This window comes from Oncorhynchus kisutch, linkage group LG5 (assembly GCF_002021735.2).
Source record: "Oncorhynchus kisutch isolate 150728-3 linkage group LG5, Okis_V2, whole genome shotgun sequence".
NCBI classification, from domain to species: domain Eukaryota; kingdom Metazoa; phylum Chordata; class Actinopteri; order Salmoniformes; family Salmonidae; genus Oncorhynchus; species Oncorhynchus kisutch.
In genome coordinates this window covers 25,636,623-25,655,045 of record NC_034178.2, presented here as the reverse complement: position 1 = coordinate 25,655,045, position 18,423 = coordinate 25,636,623, and the positions used below count along the sequence as shown (strand labels likewise).

Genomic DNA, 18,423 nt, shown 5'->3' with positions numbered 1-18,423 from the left:
TCACGGCTAGCTGGAAGGTTGCTCACTTTTTCTGTGGCTAAACCAACTAGGCTCGCAATTTAACAATTGTATTCGTATTTACAGATGGCATACAAGTTTGATAAGGCACATAAACGTTCACGTGTTCGAGAAGGCATTCCAGATGCCAGGTCCTGTATATACAGAACCAGGTCCTGTATATACATGGCTGTGCTCCTTGGATCAAAGACCAACCGCCTGTCTGTCTGATCATAGGAAAACACTGCCATGCTCTGGTGAGGCTTCATGCTTGTCTACTAGGTGGGTGTATCCATAACAACACTGCTGTAACACAGGCATTACAAGGCATGCCAGCTAGAAAAAAAATCTGCCTGGTCTCATAGACTAGACGTAACATAGTAAATGTAATTACGAGACACTCAAATGAGTATGATATGTTACATTTGGTATGGATACATAAGACAGTTAGCTCAAAAAACGAAAGTAGGGTGGCTAGTCAGTGTGGATGGGTGGGTGTATAATGCAAATGTATGGCAACCCAAAGGTTTGAACTTCAACTTTAGCATTTTAGCTAATTAGCAACTACTCGCTACTTTGCTACTACTTGGTATTTTAGCTAAACTTTCCCTAAGCCTAACATTAACCCTTTAACCTAACGCCTAACCCTAACCTTAATCCCTAACCCTAACAGTAGTGTTAGCCACCAAGCTATCATTAATCACAAAAACATTGAATTCGTTACATATCATACCTTTTTGCAAATTCATAACATATTGTATGAATTGCAATTTGCAACATATCATATGAATTATAATTCGTAAAATATAAAATATATGAAATGAATGATGGACATCCCTAAATGAATACATACCATACGAAAGGTATCATCATACTAATTGGAGTGTCCCGGATTTGCATTTACTATGACATGTCCAGGTTGATAGACCATCAGACAATATTGGGCAAAATACAGTGACTGGACCTATACATCAACTCAACATTAGACTTTAAAACCAGCCAAAAATATCTTTATAATTCTCTGGAGAAAAAACCTATATTGGACTTGAATGTCCTTTTAAAATGTCCAAGATGAGAATTATCCTGCATTTGTTCCTTTAATAGGTTGATGAACATGCAATAGTATTGAATGAATCATATCTAAATATTTAGTCTTCCAGTCGACCTTAGCCTATAATAAAATACTATTCTAGTGTCATTTGGATTTCAGCTAGATCCCAGCGGGAAGATGGAACATCAGCCTGTCAGGACAAACTGGAATCTTCTCTGTTCTGTATCTGGTATGGGCTGCAGAAGACGCTCAGCTCTGTCTCTCTCTGTCTCTCTCTCTCTCGCTCCCTCCCTCCCTCCGCCTCGTTTCCCTGAGAGCCGTGTTTTGCATCTCTCCCTAATTTGCATTTCTTCTTTAGATTTTCCGTGCGACGGTCTAGCCGCTCGAAATCATAGAATAAGGCGTAGCACCGCAGCAATATCTACATGCTCCCGGCATTTCCAAAGCAATACGCACGGCGGAACCCATTGGAAAATTTGAATAATGTTGCCGAAGCTTTCCGGAAGGTGAAATTGAGGAATATATTTGGATCAATCCGTTTGGTTGCGCACTAGAGGAGACACATGCCTTCGAGGTAAACAGACAGCAGGACTGGACAGCCAGATAGTAGCCTAGGTTATATCGTTTTTCTCCCGCGTTATAAGCGGTTACAGGCTGTTATAACGCCACGGTAGTGGTCCTAAGGTCGAGCAGAGCGTCATATTTTGGTTTGTGCACCTTGGTTGGTTATTGAGACGCAGTTGGAAATGTCGGAAGTACTACAAGACGAAATGAGTCATTATGGAAATGAGGACGATGAGGGACACCTTTCCTTCACCTGTCGCCTCCAAGACACCAACAACTTCTTCAGCGGATCGCAGGGGGGCAAACGCCCGCCCAAACTTGGACAGATAGGCAGAAGCAAACGAGGTAACCATGACCAAAGTATTTTCAGTTGTGTCTCCATTGTCCATATACTCAACATTGGCTGGGAAATAATGGTAGGCTATCGGCAATTCAATGGGAAGTTTATTCTGATGAATATGATATGGGGTAATGGTTTTTAAGAATTCTGTTCGCATTGCAACACAAGTTTGGATGCGCAGTGCGTGCGTTCTGCTGTGAAATGCCTCTAGGTCCATGTGTAAAACTCAACTCCACAATGTACTTGACATCACGGAGTTGACCGGCGACTAGTGTGTGCGGACAGGAGCTCAGACGTCACATAAAATGTAGTTTTTATTTTAAAAAACGATGTATTTCAGCACTCAAATAATAGAACGCATCGTGGATTTGAGTTTTACTTGGCTAAGTGTTGCCATGCTGTTCCACTGAATTTTCCACATGGTGTGATTCTATAGGATTGTAGAATGTATTCTGTGTGTGCCTTATTCGTATGTGTGTGTTACATACAACTCATGTATCACATGCGCAAATGCACACACACCATCTTTCTCTTTGTCTTTCTCTCTTTCTACTTCTGTGCAGTGCTGTTGCCTAGTGCATGAGTTCCGTGTATTCATACCAGTTAAAGATTAGATTCTTAGATGTCATAATGTGCCAAACCGCCTCCTCATCATCTCCCTCGTGTTCTTCACAGTCGTCGAGGATGAGAGCGGCGTTGACGAGGCGCAGAAAAACGGGACAGAGAAAACACAGACGGAGGCTTAAACACACCACCCCCGCCCCCACGAAAGACATTGATTCTCATTTTCTATTCAAAATCAACAGTTTTAATCCAAAGACACTGTATATAAGCACTTTCATCCCATATGGCAGCAAGCACTTCTAGACCCTCTCCCAGTCCTCATGATGGTGATCTCCTGGGACTTATACTGGCAGGATGGGGAAGCAGCCAAGACAAGAGATGGAGACAGAGATGGAGACGGACACGGAGACCGAGACGGTGATGGATACAAACGCCCAGGTGAATGCTGTCATGCCAGGGTTTACGCCCATAGAGCTTGTCTAAAACGGGGGATGACCAGCCTTCTACCCAGAGAGCTACTGGGTGAGCAGCAGGCTTTTGCTTCAGCCCTACACATTTTACACTAGTCAATTATTGGTCGTATATAACTCCTAAGCAGGTTGACCAACAAATGTAGCAGTCTGAAAACTGTCTTTTCATGGTCCTGGGTAGCAGCTAATTCGTAGCATTAGGTGTATTAGAGTAGGGATGGATCAAAACCCTGCCGGAGGGGGATAGCTCTCAAGGAGGAGGGTCTAAACCATGTGACCAGGAGAGGATGCTGATGGAGGAAGACAATGCTGTCGAACAAACGCAGAAATCAGGGAACAAACTATAGAGATGATCTTATAAACTAAAGCACACACACACACACTCTTATATCAATCAAACCATATGATATTACATTACCATTCTTTCTGCTCTTGATTCTTCTGATGACGAGTGCAAACAAATAAATAATATACATAACTTGTAAATAAGAAATGGTGCAGATGTAGGATCTTAATTTGATCACCCTGTTGCAGTAAAACTTGTAGTGTATGTGAGGTTTAAAAAGGCATCTGAAGTTAGTCATTTCCACTTTGAAATTTCAGGCATGATTTCCCTTGTAAGAAATGCATCAAACCCTACAAATGTCCATTAATTATGATCCACATAATCATTCACATTTCCTGTTGCTGCAAGATTATTTTCCTGCTGTAGCAAACTGGCTCAAATTAAGATCCCTACATCTGCAGCCCCACGTTCTGTTAGCCTGGGTGCCAGTCGGTTTCTGCTCTCTTGTCAACTCCTTGTGGAATTGTCATTTTTGGCGTGACAATTGGTCGTGATATGGACCTGGCAAGATGGCACGAACAGATCTGAGACCAGGCTAACGTTTTGTTGCACAGCGGAGAAAAGAAGCAGTGAAAATGGTTTGTTGTAATCTAACGTAATGTGTCTTTATAAAGAGACCTTATTTATTAAGCCTTTGGAGAAGTTTTTTGCAGTGCTCAAGGCCTGAGGGACTGAGGGACAGTTTTGTATGTAGAGAATTACGATGACAGAATTAATGAAGTGATCTTTTCCTTTTTTTACTTCTTATAAATGTTGATGTCGCCTGATCAGTTTTTGTTACCATCCTTTGCATCTATAGAGTCATGTATACACATTATACAGTACTGTACATCACTTGTATGTAAGGCACCAAAAGGCCTAAAGTCTGGATTGTTAAATATAACTGTACACACTCCCTATTTATTAACTATTTCTATTGCATTGTGCATTATCACGTGTGCCAAATATCAGGAGGGATAACCAGACAACATGGTTGCTTATGTTGTGCTTTCTATACGTTTAATTGTAACAATTTTGTTATTCTTCTGTTGTTGCCATTGTTCAGGGCTTTTTCTTACCACTGAATTACCAACTGATGCATGGCAGAAATGGAATCATGCATGCATGGCAATGTTCTGAAGATGATCTTGTGTATTCTAGTACACCTTCTATACCACTTTGAATGACTATCCTCCAGAACAGTCTTAATATGACGTACGTTGTACTGTGCTGTACTATTATCTCACTGATTTGTACAGTAGTCTAATATCTTGTAATAAAGATTCCGAATAAGTTAATTAAGAAGTTTACAGTGTTTATTGTGATGTATGTTGGATAATTCTATGTTGCTGCCGAAATGGTGCTGCGTCAGAGGTGTCATGCCCATTGGGGGCACAAAGACACGTGCCCCCTCAGATGTTTGTTTTTTCTTCTGTCAGCATTATTTTGTGGAGGGGGCACACAGACTTTGATTGATAGCCTGAAATGGAGTACCCCCACCTATTGTCCCTAGTAAAGTGGTTCCTTCCAAGGTGCACCACAGAGTATGCTATGCAGGACGCAGTGCATGCAGACAGTATCGCCAGTGGAGGAGGAGAGAGAGTGTAGCAGACTGACACATACAGCGTTTGATTTGATTTAAGCTCCCGGTGATCGGCATGACTTGAGGTATGTTTGCAAATTAATTTGATAAAGATATGTAGCCTATTGATTCCTTGTTGATGAATAAATCATTTAAAAAAATGTTTTGTTGTTTCTCTGTAATACTAGCCACCTAGCAATTTAATGAGGTTGGCTTTAGCTAGCCAGCTAGATAGGTCCCCAATCTCCCGACCTCATAACTAGCTACCAAGCCATTTCAGGCTATCAATCAAGTTAGAGTAGCTTGTCGAACTAGACTTTATAAAAGGAAGCAATTACTGCGCGAGGTGGTCAATCGGGGAGAGAAGGTCCATAGGCAGGCAGGAAGCGTGGTCTCATAAAGATGTCTCGCTGTCAAAATTAATCACCCACTTGGATGATGCTACGTCAGTAACATGGTACCATAAAGCACACCACATTTAAATAATAATTCAAAAGCAGCCTTATAACTTTGTCCTCCCTTATGATCCTCATCACTGCACACCTCTGCTGTCTTGCTTTCTGCTTCTCAACCTCCGGACACTGGCTGGCATTCAAATCAAAACAGCTAGCCAGCTAACGTTAGCTAGCTAGCCAAACAAACAAAATGACTTGCCAGCTTCAATATTAATGCTGTGGTGGATTCTAATGATATTAATTAGTTATATTGATTATTCAATCTTAAAACAAAAATATTGTAGGAAAAAAATTACATTAAAAATGAATTAATTCCAAAATGTACAGGAGCTCTCTGCTTTAATGTATGATGTGTGTGTTATGATCCAATGTAGTGTGTTGAAATTTGGAAGAAATATCCTAGGCATATTAGTGCAGTAGCCTATATTGAGATGTGGTATTTACAACAGTCAGAATGACACCCTCATTAAAATGACAATTTAACAGGTAAAGGTATGCTTAGATAACCTATGCTGAACAATATACTTTACTTTTTTAAATAAAAAAACAACAACATAGAATTAGGCATAATGATTATGGCACTAGATTGCACGAAAAAGCCATTTCAGGTGTTTGCAAAATTCTCTAACTTCCTCCATCCTCATATACCTCGTGCCACCTCTACAATAATGGGTGCATGACGCCCCTGTGCTGCTTTATTGGTAAGTTTGGGCCTGTATTTGCTGAACACACAAAACAGAAATAGCATGTATTCAAGTCAACCCTGGGCAGTTTCACAGACACAGATAACGCCTAGACCTGGACTAAAATGGCTATTCAGAATTGTGTTTAATCCAGGACTAGTCTTAATCTCTGTCCAGGAAACTGTCCCGAGAGGAATGGAAACACTACAAAATAAGTTTTGCTCATGTGGTCTCCCACTTGACAGTCAAGGTCGAGTCAGCCCTCTTTTTTTCCCCATGTGAGAAAGCCGATTACTGTTTCTGGGAAACTCAGATAAGGAATGAAACTGGAATTACAGGAACTGTTTGACCAAGTAAATAATGCTCATTAATAATCGAGTCAGTCACAGTTTTACTTCAAAACTGTTTTCAATAAGCTTAACTTAAAGACTCGAGAGTAGATGAATGGAGAGACTAGTGTCTCTTGGCTCTGTAAATTAAGCTTTGTTATGTTATGTCTTCATTTTCTCATCCCAGTCATAGGATTGATTCTTGATAGTATCCGTGTCTCTCCCATCCTTCATGAACAACCCCTGCTGCTGCGGTATCCAAATCTCAGTTTATCTCTTTACTCAAGGCTTCCTCCTCCTCTTAAACTCTTAACTCAGGTTGGTGTAATGTAGACAGCGTGGTTGCTGGGGCACTGAGGTATGTTGCGTCGTGATGAGACTTGACATTTCCAGCTCTGCTCTGGTGACTAAATGATTCATGTTCTGTGACCAAGCAGGCAAGCTCTCTCTATGTCAGCGAATCAACAGCACCACTTTAAGTCAGAACTTATCTGAGCCGAGACACAGTAGCAAGGAACACTCACGGAACACACACAAACAGTTTAAACACACTCTGCAGGCTGCCCTGACACACCACCAGGGTTTTCCCACCCACCACCCCAGCCCCGGGGCCAGGCCAGTGAAGGAGTGAGTGAAAACCACAGGGTGGAAAACCACACTGTCCTTCGTCATCGGGTTAGTATGTAAATGGATGTGGTGTGGTGCAGTGTGGTCCTGTGTGTGGCATGCAAATTACCCAGGAAATATGACCCAGCAAATTACCCAGGATAGATTTGCATCTGTTTCAGGTTGGAGTCTCCCGTCATATCCTCAGGCATCGTCAGTGCACGGAGTACACCATGCGACCACTGATAAGCAGGGAGATCGGGAAGAACAGTGGGGAAAACAGGATCTAGTGCCTAAAGAGTACCAGGAATGTTATGTCTGATTCTCTGTATTCTAGAACATCAGCAACCACATTTCCATCCACAGTTTCTGTGCGAGTAAGTCATCGTATTTAAAAAAATCACGACGCTGTGATTGAAACAGGAAGTATCATTGTAATTTTTTAAATGCCGGCAGATAATTCTCTTTTTGTGTCAGTAAAATGTATTAAGCAGGAAATGGCGGTGGAATGCCTTAAATATTGATATAATAACCATCATATCAAAGTCAATTTGGAGTCACACAATGATATGGTGTGTGGTCCTCCCACTATAAATGGTCATGATAAACTTCATAGGGTAGTGAAAGTGCACAGTGATGAGCTTAATGCTGCTTTCCTGTAAATATCAATGATGACCTGACATGATGATCAACGCTCGACTGTTGTTTATCCATAATAATCTCATTATGTAGACTTGCCAAACCGCACAGCCTACTCCCACTGTATCTGCGAGATGTTGACTAGAACACAGGTGCCAAGCCCAGAGTAGGCACATTTGCTATTCAATGTAACAGTTTTTGTGACCCAACTATCGGTAGAGCTGAAAATTGCAATGGAAACACATTGAACTTTAGATTTTTATTCGGTACATGAAAACTTAAGCGAAAAAAGTAAATTTTGTGTGTAATACTTTATCACGCAGTGCTATTTAACCCGCATTAGGTGGAAACATACACTATATATTCAAAAGTGCGTGGACACTATATCAGACACACCCACAGCCATTCAATCTCCATAGACAAACATTGGCAGTAGAATGGCCTTAATGAAGAGCTCAGACGTGGCACCGTCATAGGATGCCACCTTTTCAATGGTCTGGGGCTGTTTTTCATGATTCGGGCTAGGCCCCTTAGTTCCAGAGAAGGGAAATCTTAACGCCACAGCATACAATGACATTCTAGAGATGATTCTGTGTTTCCAACTTGGTGGTAACTGTTTGGAGGTAGGCCCTTTCCTGTTTCAGCATCACAATGCCCCCATGCACAAAGCGAGGTCCACTAATGCTCTTGTGGCTGAATGGAAGCAAGTCCCCGCAGCAATTTTCCAACATCTAGTGGAAAGCCTTCCCAGAAGAGTGGAGGCTGTTGTAGCAGCAAAGGGGGGAACAACTCCATATTAGTGCCCATAATTTTGGAATTAGATGTTTTTGACGAGCAGGTGTCCACATACCTTTGGCCATGTAGTGTACCACTGGTGGGAAAATGCACATATTTTCTTTATGCAGATTCTCGAATACTCACTTGAAAATCTGTCGCCAATTGGATGGAAACCTAGCTACTGTTGGTAATTGTTTTTCTGTTGTGTTTTAATCACAGTAGCCAGTTTTAAAAAATGATGTTTTTGTAGTATATGAAAATAGATTGCTATGTTTGTGTTTTTACATGTTTCTGTCACAGGTAGATTCCAAAATAGATTTGAGCTTAGGACGTGACACCGGTTTTGAAATCTATATGCTACCAACTTCAGTCACAGCAGGAAGTGAAGATGGCACGACTCAACAATGACTTTGATCCACGACTTCATCTTCTTCCCATGTTTCCTTCTTTCTCTGGCAGCCTACTGCACCAGCTCCCAATCTGAAACCAAAGACCCAGTACACGTTTCTGCCTCATGCCTGACGCCCCCTCCTCCTCCTCACGCCTTTATTTTAACAGATGAAACTGAACAATGTCATTAGAACAGAAGCGAGAAAGACAGACAGATGGAGACCAATCTGTATTATCGTCAAACAACTTGCTGTTTTCCAAGAAATCTGTGATCTCACAGGAGGAGAAGCGGAGAGAAAAGTATACGGGGAGAGAAAGATAGATGAGAGAGAAAGAGAGATGAGAGGAAAGATAGGAAGAGAGAGGGAGATGTCGAAAGATGTAGAGAGAGAAACAGAGAGAGCATAGGCTCAATATGTTGAAACGTGTGCCAGACAACCAGCGAAACGGTCGGTTCAGACCGACCAGGATGGTTGCCATGGCAACCATTACCAGGCTCTCTCGCACTGTTGCTTTGTTGCTGTGAAGCCTTTGGAGGGAAACGACTGACTACGAGAGGAGAGAAGAGGAGAGGATTTTTTTAGCAAGCCCGATTTTGGTGCATGTGGCATCATCATCATAAGCAGATGTTAATAAACCAACTTATTTCACAGTAACAATAATGCTGTTGTAACACTACATGTCTCATGTCCCCCCTCTCTATTCCTCCCTCTGTCTCTCCCCATCTCCCTTTTCCATCTCTCCATTGCTCCCTCTCTCTATCTCCACCTCTCCTTGTGAGCTCTTTTTCACACTGTGCTGCTTGATCGCTTTCCATCCATCCCCATGCATTCGTCAATCCTTTTTAGATACTGTGTACAGTATACAGTGCCTTGCGAAAGTATTCGGCCCCCTTGAACTTTGCGACCTTTTGCCACATTTCAGGCTTCAAACATAAAGATATAAAACTGTATTTTTTTGTGAAGAATCAACAACAAGTGGGACACAATCATGAAGTGGAACGACATTTATTGGATATTTCAAACTTTTTTAACAAATCAAAAACTGAAAAATTGGGCGTGCAAAATTATTCAGCCCCCTTAAGTTAATACTTTGTAGTGCCACCTTTTGCTGTGATTACAGCTGTAAGTCGCTTGGGGTATGTCTCTATCAGTTTTGCACATCGAGAGACTGAAATGTTTTCCCATTCCTCCTTGCAAAACAGCTCGAGCTCAGTGAGGTTGGATGGAGAGCATTTGTGAACAGCAGTTTTCAGTTCTCTCCACAGATTCTCGATTGGATTCAGGTCTGGACTTTGACTTGGCCATTCTAACACCTGGATATGTTTCTTTTTGAATCATTCCATTGTAGATTTTGCTTTATGTTTTGGATCATTGTCTTGTTGGAAGACAAATCTCCGTCCCAGTCTCAGGTCTTTTGCAGACTCCATCAGGTTTTCTTCCAGAATGGTCCTGTATTTGGCTCCATCCATCTTCCCATCAATTTTAACCATCTTCCCTGTCCCTGCTGAAGAAAAGCAGCCCCAAACCATGATGCTGCCACCACCATGTTTGACAGTGGGAATGGTGTGTTCAGGGTGATGAGCTGTGTTGCTTTTACGCCAAACATAACGTTTTGCATTGTTGCCAAAAAGTTAAATTTTGGTTTCATCTGACCAGAGCACCTTCTTCCACATGTTTGGTGTGTCTCCCAGGTGGCTTGTGGCAAACTTTAAACGACACTTTTTATGGATATCTTTAAGAAATGGCTTTCTTCTTGCCACTCTTCCATAAAGGCCAGATTTGTGCAATATACAACTGATTGTTGTCCTATGGACAGTGTCTCCCACCTCAGCTGTAGATCTCTGCAGTTCATCCAGAGTGATCATGGGCCTCTTGGCTGCATCTCTGATCAGTCTTCTCCTTGTATGAGCTGAAAGTTTAGAGGGACGGCCGGGTCTTGGTAGATTTGCAGTGGTCTGATACTCCTTCCATTTCAATATTATTGCTTGCACAGTGCTCCTTGGGATGTTTAAAGCTTGGGAAATCTTTTTGTATCCAAATCCGGCTTTAAACTTCTTCACAACAGTATCTCGGACCTGCCTGGTGTGTTCCTTGTTCTTCATGATGCTCTCTGCGCTTATAACGGACTTCTGAGACTATCACAGTGCAGGTGCATTTATACGGAGACTTGATTACACACCGGTGGATTGTATTTATCATCATTAGTCATTTAGGTCAACATTGGATCATTCAGAGATCCTCACTGAACTTCTGGAGAGAGTTTGCTGCACTGAAAGTAAAGGGGCTGAATAATTTTGCACGCCCAATTTTTAAGTTTTTGATTTGTTAAAAAAGTTTGAAATATCCAATAAATGTCGTTCCACTTCATGATTTTGTCCCACTTGTTGTTGATTCTTCACAAAAAATACAGTTTTATATCTTTATGTTTGAAGCCTGAAATGTGGCAAAAGGTCGCAAAGTTCAAGGGGGCCGAATACTTTCGCAAGGCACTATATATCTTTTAGCATAATACAATGTTCTGGGAGTTTAAGGAGAGATGTCTGCATTGATCTGTGTGTAGCATTGATCTGTGTGTGACAGACTCCAAACTTTTGAACGTTAGTGTATGTCCATGCATATGTTAACATGAAAGAGCAACTAAGACATGGTGATGTCTTCGTTGCTCTTTCATGTGAACATATGCATGGACATACACTAACATTCAAAAGTTTGGGGTCACTTAGAAATGTCCTTGTTTTTGAAAGAAAAGCAAAAGAAAATGGTCCATTAAAATAACATCAAATTGATCAGAAATACCGTGTAGACATTGTTAATGTAAATTACTATTGTAGCTGGAAACGGCTGATTTTTTTATGGAATATCTACATAGGCGTACAGAGGCCCATTATCAGCAACCATCACTCCTGTGTTCCAATGGCACGTTATGTTAGCTAATCCAAGTTTATCATTGTAAAAGGCAAATTGATCATTAGAAAACCCTTTTGTGATTATGTTAACTACAGTTTTCAGCTGTGCTCTGATTAAAGAAGCAATAAAAGTGGCCTTCTTTAGACTAGTTGAGTATCTGGAACATCAGCATTTTTGGGTTCGATTACAGGCTCAAAATGGCCAGAAACAAAAAACTTTCTTCTGAAACTCGTCAGTCTATTCTTGTTCTGAGAAATTAAGGCTATTACATGCGAGAAATTGCCAAGAAACTGAAGATCTTGTAAAATGTTGTGTACTACTCCCTTCACAGAACAGCGCAAACAGGCTCTAACCAGAATAGAAAGAGGAGTGGGAGGCCCCGGTGCACAAATGAGCAAGAGGACAAGTACAATTGAGTGTCTAGTTTGAGAAACAGATGCCTCACAAGTCCTCAACTGGCAGCTTCATAAATAGTACCCGCAAACATCAACATTTCTCAACATCAACATTTGGGGCGGCAGTTAGCCTAGTGGTTAGAGCGTTGGATTTGTAACCGAAGGTTGCAAGATCGAATCCCTGAGGTGACAAGGTAAAAATATGTTAACCCACTGTTCCTAGGATGTAATTGAAAATAAGAATTTGTTCTTAGTTAATTAAAAGTCAAATAAAAAAACAGTGAAGAGGCATCTCTGGGATGCTGGCCTTCTTGGCAGAGTTCCTGTGTCTGTGTTCTTCTGCCCATCTTATTCTTTTATTTTCATTGGCCAGTCTGAGATATGTATTTTTCTTTGCAACTCTGCCTAGAAGGCCAGCATCCCAGAGTCACCTCTTCACTGTTGACATTGAGACTGGTCAGTTTTATTGCTTCTTCAATCAGCACTACAGTTTTCAGCTGTGCTAACATAATTGCAAAGGGGTTTTCTAATGATAAATTGGCCTTTTAAAATTATAAACTTGGATTCGCTAACACAACGTGCCATTGGAACACAGGAGTGACGGTTGCTGATAATGGGCCTCTGTACGCCTGTGTAGATATTCCATTACAAATCAGCTGTTTCCAGCTACAATAGCCATTTACAACATTAACAATGTCTACACTGTATCTCTGATAAATTTTATGTTATTTTAAATGGACAAAAAAAAGTGCTTTTCTTTCAAAAACAAAGACATTTCTAAGTGACCCCAAACTTTTGAACGGTAGTGTGGGTGTCCATCCAACATGCATAAGGAATCATATGCATCTCTCTCTGTCCCTCTTTCTCAGCAACACATTACTGTTAGCTGCTATCACAGACACACACCAACACACACACACACAGATTGTATTCTCCCCTGCGTTGGGACGGCGACCTCCACCACCACCACTTTACCCCCCACCCACTCCCAAATCCCCACCCCCAATCAGCAATATCCAAACCAGGCTGCTTGCGGCACAACAACACCACACAAAAAAAAAACGGAATGCTTTCTGGCCTCATGCACGGAGATCATTTTCACCCATAGGGCTCTGGTCCAAAGTAGTGCACTGTATAGTGACTAGGGTGCCATTTGGGACGCAGGCCAAATCAGGGATTGTGTATAGGGCCCCGGGGCGAAGTGGCATGTAACTGTGTACGTGTGCCGAGCTTCCTGAATAAAACATGGTGACCTAGGTGGAAATCCGCCATTGGTCACTTAATTTGTCCTACATGCGCGATTGGCTTGCATCAAAACACACAGGACAGTGAGGGGTTAGAGAAAGGTTTTTTGTTTGTATATCATGTGGATGAAATTAGCACACGTTCCCAACTGTTGTTGCTGGTTGTCCTCTTTGGAGTTGGAGAATAACAATGCAATGGCGCATTTGCATACAATACAACATGTACAAATAAATAAAAAGGAGCTGAATATTGAATTAAAGTTAGTCTCAGGGAAATGTCATTGCCACGAGCAGCACCGGAGATATTGAGATGAGCGAGATGCAAGACTTCGCTCTCTCACAATCACACACAGTATCTGCGCATGGGTCCACTTCACGCTGTCACAGTATTGAGCCTCGCCGCTTCAACTCTCTTAGTTGTTGCGGAAATTGACCCACTATGCTGTTTACTTTCTGCATCTACATCATATCCCCGAGTCTACCTTTAAATAGATGATGAGACGATGAGACATGATCCAAGGACAGTGTACATCTAAGATACTGTACATATGACATGTTTTTAGATACAACATTTTGCTCTTTCTCAATATGTAATCTTGGTCATGGTTGCTCTGTTTTTACTTCACTTCTAATCAATTGTATAAGTTTTTTGTATTATGGCTTGTCGCTCTGGGTTTGTATCATTTCTCCCTTTTTACAATGCGATATATCATTCACTCTTGCAAAAATAAAAAACAAAATCCGAGAATGATAAACATTTTGTCGTGCTCTCATCTCCTCTTCAGTTCAGTGATGCAGATAACAATCATGCGTGTTTCCACAGACCACATGCAACTAAACATAGCTCACTGTACTGTATGTCTGCATCCCAAGAGGCACACCATTCCCTACATCAGGTTTTCCCTGGGCCCCAATTGGTTGCATGTTTAGGTTTTTGCCCTAGCACTACACAGCTGATTCAAATAACCAACTCATCGTCACTCTTTCATTATGTGAATCAGCTGTGTAGTGCTAGGGCAAAAAACTAAACGTGCACCCAGGGGTTTGTTAAACCCTGCCCTACATAATTTATTACTTTTGACCAGGGCCCAGGAACAGAGCGGTAGAGCGTCCCATAGGGCCCTGGTCAAAAGAAGTGCACTATATAAGGGAATAGGGTGCCATTTGGGACAAAGCCAATGTCTGCAAGCATGGATGAGCACAACAGACAAGTATTTTGAATCAACACGGCTATAAGACGACACTGAACCCTCTACATCACGTGTCAAACTCATTCCTCGGAGGGCTGAGTGTCTGCGGATTTTCGCTCCTCCCTTGTACTTGATTGATGAATTACGGTCACTAATTAGTAAAGAACTCCCCTCACCTGGTTGTCTAGGACTTCATTGAAAGGAAAAACCAAAGGCCCGCAGATACTAGGCCCTCCATGGAATGAGTTTGACAGCCCTGCTCTACATTATTGATATGCAATTTGATTGTCAGTATAGTATCAATAAATTATTAGGGAATTAAAAATTGTTGAGTGATGGAGGACATTGAAGCAGGGCCATGGACCTGACAAACAAAGCAAGGCAGGGAGCATCAACAGCATCAACTTGGACTAGGTCTAGGTTAAAGAAACCTTGAATGTTTTCAAAGAACCTGCAGCTATTTGGCCCCCATGAGTTATGTCATGATCCAGCTGTTGAGGGAAACAGCTTGGTTTACCAAACTATAGCTCATTTCACCCCTGAGAGTCCAGCCTGCAGACTCGTTTTGCTTGGACATTACTAGAACCCTCTAAATTAGGGAGTGGACAACTAGTAGTCATTGCATAACCTCAGAACTACTGTATTTTCCTGATTTAAAAATAAAAATAAAATTACATTCGTTATGGAATAGTTTGTTCCAATGCAAGACTGATAACCACTAACCCAGGGATGATCAACTAGCTGGTTTTCCTCCTGTTCCTAGCACCTATCTTATCCATTAACGCTACGAATAACCCAAAATATTGCCTGGATTTCCAGGTCTAAATCAGTCACTGTTCCAAAGGGAGAAGTGAAACCTAGCAGACACAGCGGCCCTCAAGGACCGTAGTAGTGCTCCTGTGTTCAAGAAGCCACTCAGTCGGGTAAACCAAGAACATGCTTGGTATTCACTGTGGGACACATCATCATTCAGAAGTTCGTAGCAGATAGAGAGAAGGCATTTGGAATGTAATTAATGACTCCCTATCATGTCCAGTCTATCCAATGCATTTCTGTGTGCAACGATGCTCTATGCATCCCAGTGAAGAATAGCGGTGAAAACCCCAGCTAATACATGCTTCTATTATGGGATGTTGTGTTGCCATTGTAATTCCGTAGTGATGTCCAGTATGCTCCGCTCCCTTCTCTAACCCTCTGGAATAACAACCAGCCTTGATCTCTCTCTCTTTCTCTACCTCTCTTTCTCATCTCTCTCTCTCTCTCTAAGACAGAAAACAACTGCTGCATCACCATTTTAATTCTGGCATGGGTGTGCATGTTTTCTGAGGGAGGCAGAGAGAAATAGAAAGAGGGAGAGAGATGCACAGAGAGAGGGAGACAGAGACATAAAGGAAGAGAGAGGGGGGGGGCACGGACTGCATGTTAATGTCTTCCAGGAACAGAGCAGTAGAGCGCCCCAAATGGAACCCTATCCCTTATATAGTGCACTACTTTTAACCAGGGCCCATAGGGAATAGGGTACCAATTGGGATGCAAATGAGGACTGAGGAGGAGAATCTTCTTTAATCCCTGCTATCTGACCACAGGGACCTGAAACCAGTTTACAGGATCAGCCTCCCTTTGATCTCATTCATTAGCAGACAAACAAACAGCCAAACACCTTCACAATGGGACTGAGGAAACAGTAAAGACTGGATCCAGATGTGAAGGAACCTGATCATAGTATTATTGCCATATTGACCATGGTTTGGTACCTGTAAATATGTGGCTTCGTCACTGGTAAAAAATAAAACTGTCAAATTGATTTAGCCACAGTGCATCTGAGTGAAGAGACACAGGCTTGAAGCTCAACATTTGTGAAAACAATGTACTGTCACATATACAACTATATCTACCTTATCTCTATAGTTGTCACATTGACAATGGTTTGTTACCTGCAGTAATGGTAAACAGTCTACTAGATGTATGTAGATGATGTGGTAAATTGGTAAGTCTTGTAAGTACAAGACTTACCAATTAAATTCAAAATAAATTCCTTCTCCCTGTGAATTCAATTTAATTCAATTCAAATTCCAAGTCAGTGTTTGAATTCAGAGATAATTCCATTCCTCTCAATTCCAATGTTAGGTCAATTCCAATAATTAAATTCCCAATACAATATTATCCCCAACAATTCTACAAATTCCAATTCTCTCAGGCTTTCAGGCTGATCGTATCACTGTTTAAACTGCCTAGCTATACTTGAAATATAGAAATAAAATGATTTAAAGCACATCTTGCAGTAAATGTTTGATACGAAGTACATTAATTCCATTAACTTGGAAATGTAAAAAATATTGAATTCGAATTCAATTCAAATCCAAACATTAAATGTTTTTACAATTCCAATTAAGTTCCAATTCCAAAACTTGAAGACTGTTGAAAGTCGAAATTGAATTCAACGTAAATACTCGACTATATGAGTGAATTCAAGAATTGAATTGGAATTTAAAACTAAATTGGAATTGATGCCAAACCTGCTTGTTGGTAAAAAAAAAAAAGCAAAATATATACAGGCACACACGCACGCACAGACACGCACACACACCCCATTTAGTTTCATTGATGTGATTATGTGTAGCACTTCTTCTTTGTCTCTTCCAAAATTCTCGGGGGACCTTAAACCTTACTTTTACACTTTCGGTTGCCATGGATACCTCCTCCAGCGCAGCCGCCGTTTGTAAGGCAACAATAAACTCAAGTCTCCTTTTTAAGCCTTGATAAATGTATCTCCAAACTAAAGCTCTGAAAGTCCCCACACACACCTCCTCCGATACCTCAACATGCACCGATGATCACTCTCGACGAGTGACATGGGAACAACGATCAAGACAGTCTTCCTCAACACAATCCAAAGCCACTGTCATCGTATACATCTCCCTCTTCTCTATCTTTCTCTTTCACTCTCTCTCTCTCGCCATCCATCTAGCCATCCCGTCTCTCTGTCCATCTATCCCAGTGGAACGAGACCAAGAAAGGTGTTAAATCAATTCTGCATGTAATGAAGCAGCAGCAGTAGCCGCAGGGAAGTCAAGCTTCAGAGAGGTGACCTCTGGCTCTCTGTGGGTTTAATCAATGCTGTGTCTGGACAATGCAGCTGGACACACAAACACATGCACAGAGAGAGAGAGAGAGAGAGAGAGAGAGAGAGAGAGAGAGAGAGAGAGAGAGAGAGAGAGAGAGAGAGAGAGAGAAAGAGAGAGAGAGTATGTGTGTTTGTGAGAGAGAGAGAGACAGAGAAAGTGTATGTGAGAGAGAGAGAAAGAAAGACAGACAGACATACAGACAGACAGACAGGCAGACAGGCAGGCAGGCAGGCAGGCAGGCAGGCAGGCAGACAGGCAGGCAGGCAGGCAGACAGGCAGGCAGGGCACAAGGTCTTTAGGTGCCCTGTGCTTCTGTGGGTCAGGGCGTTGGGCTTGCTTGCATCCAGCGGTGACAAGAGTAAATTCAGAACACAATTCCATAGACTGTCTATAAATAACTGGACACAGCCATTACATTAGCTATGAATGGATTCCTACTGCTGAAGTCTTCATCTTCATTGCAAATAGTTGCAAACTGTTCCCTAAGATCTATGAAATGACTTGAATGCAACCACTATCCCAGTTTTCCAAGACAGGATGTTTAGGGCGACATCTAAAGGCTGAGTAAAGTATTCCATATTGTGAGAAATATTTTACGGCATCTAAATTATTGAACGCATCGGCAAGTATTGAGAAAACTCCATTGGAAATACAATGTAAATGCACAACATATAATTAGAGAGTTTTGAATGCACTTTTCTTTGTGCCAGTTAGGTGTTGGGAGGAACTATTTTGCTCGCTCTTGTCTCATTCTCTATCCAGACCTTTTTAAGGACGTACAGGTGCAT

General features: G+C 41.7%; 1 protein-coding gene across 1 annotated transcript; it reads left to right on the top strand.

Moving 5' to 3' along the window:
• Positions 1 to 1,386: 1,386 nt before the first annotated feature.
• On the top strand, positions 1,387 to 4,609 carry LOC109890802 (calcium/calmodulin-dependent protein kinase II inhibitor 2-like). The gene is made up of 2 exons (XM_020482839.2): positions 1,387 to 1,957; positions 2,628 to 4,609. The coding sequence occupies exons 1-2, from the start codon at positions 1,795 to 1,797 to the stop codon at positions 2,696 to 2,698; spliced, it is 234 nt and encodes a 77-aa protein (XP_020338428.1). The 5' UTR covers positions 1,387 to 1,794; the 3' UTR covers positions 2,699 to 4,609.
• The last annotated feature ends 13,814 nt before the right edge of the window (positions 4,610 to 18,423 follow it).

Coding starts and splice junctions, on each gene's coding strand:
- LOC109890802 (XM_020482839.2), top strand. CDS start 1,795: ATGTCGGAAGTACTACAAGACGAAATGAGTCATTATGGAAATGAGGAC. Junction 1,958..2,627: donor GATAGGCAGAAGCAAACGAG/GTAACCATGACC, acceptor TGTTCTTCACAG/TCGTCGAGGATGAGAGCGGC.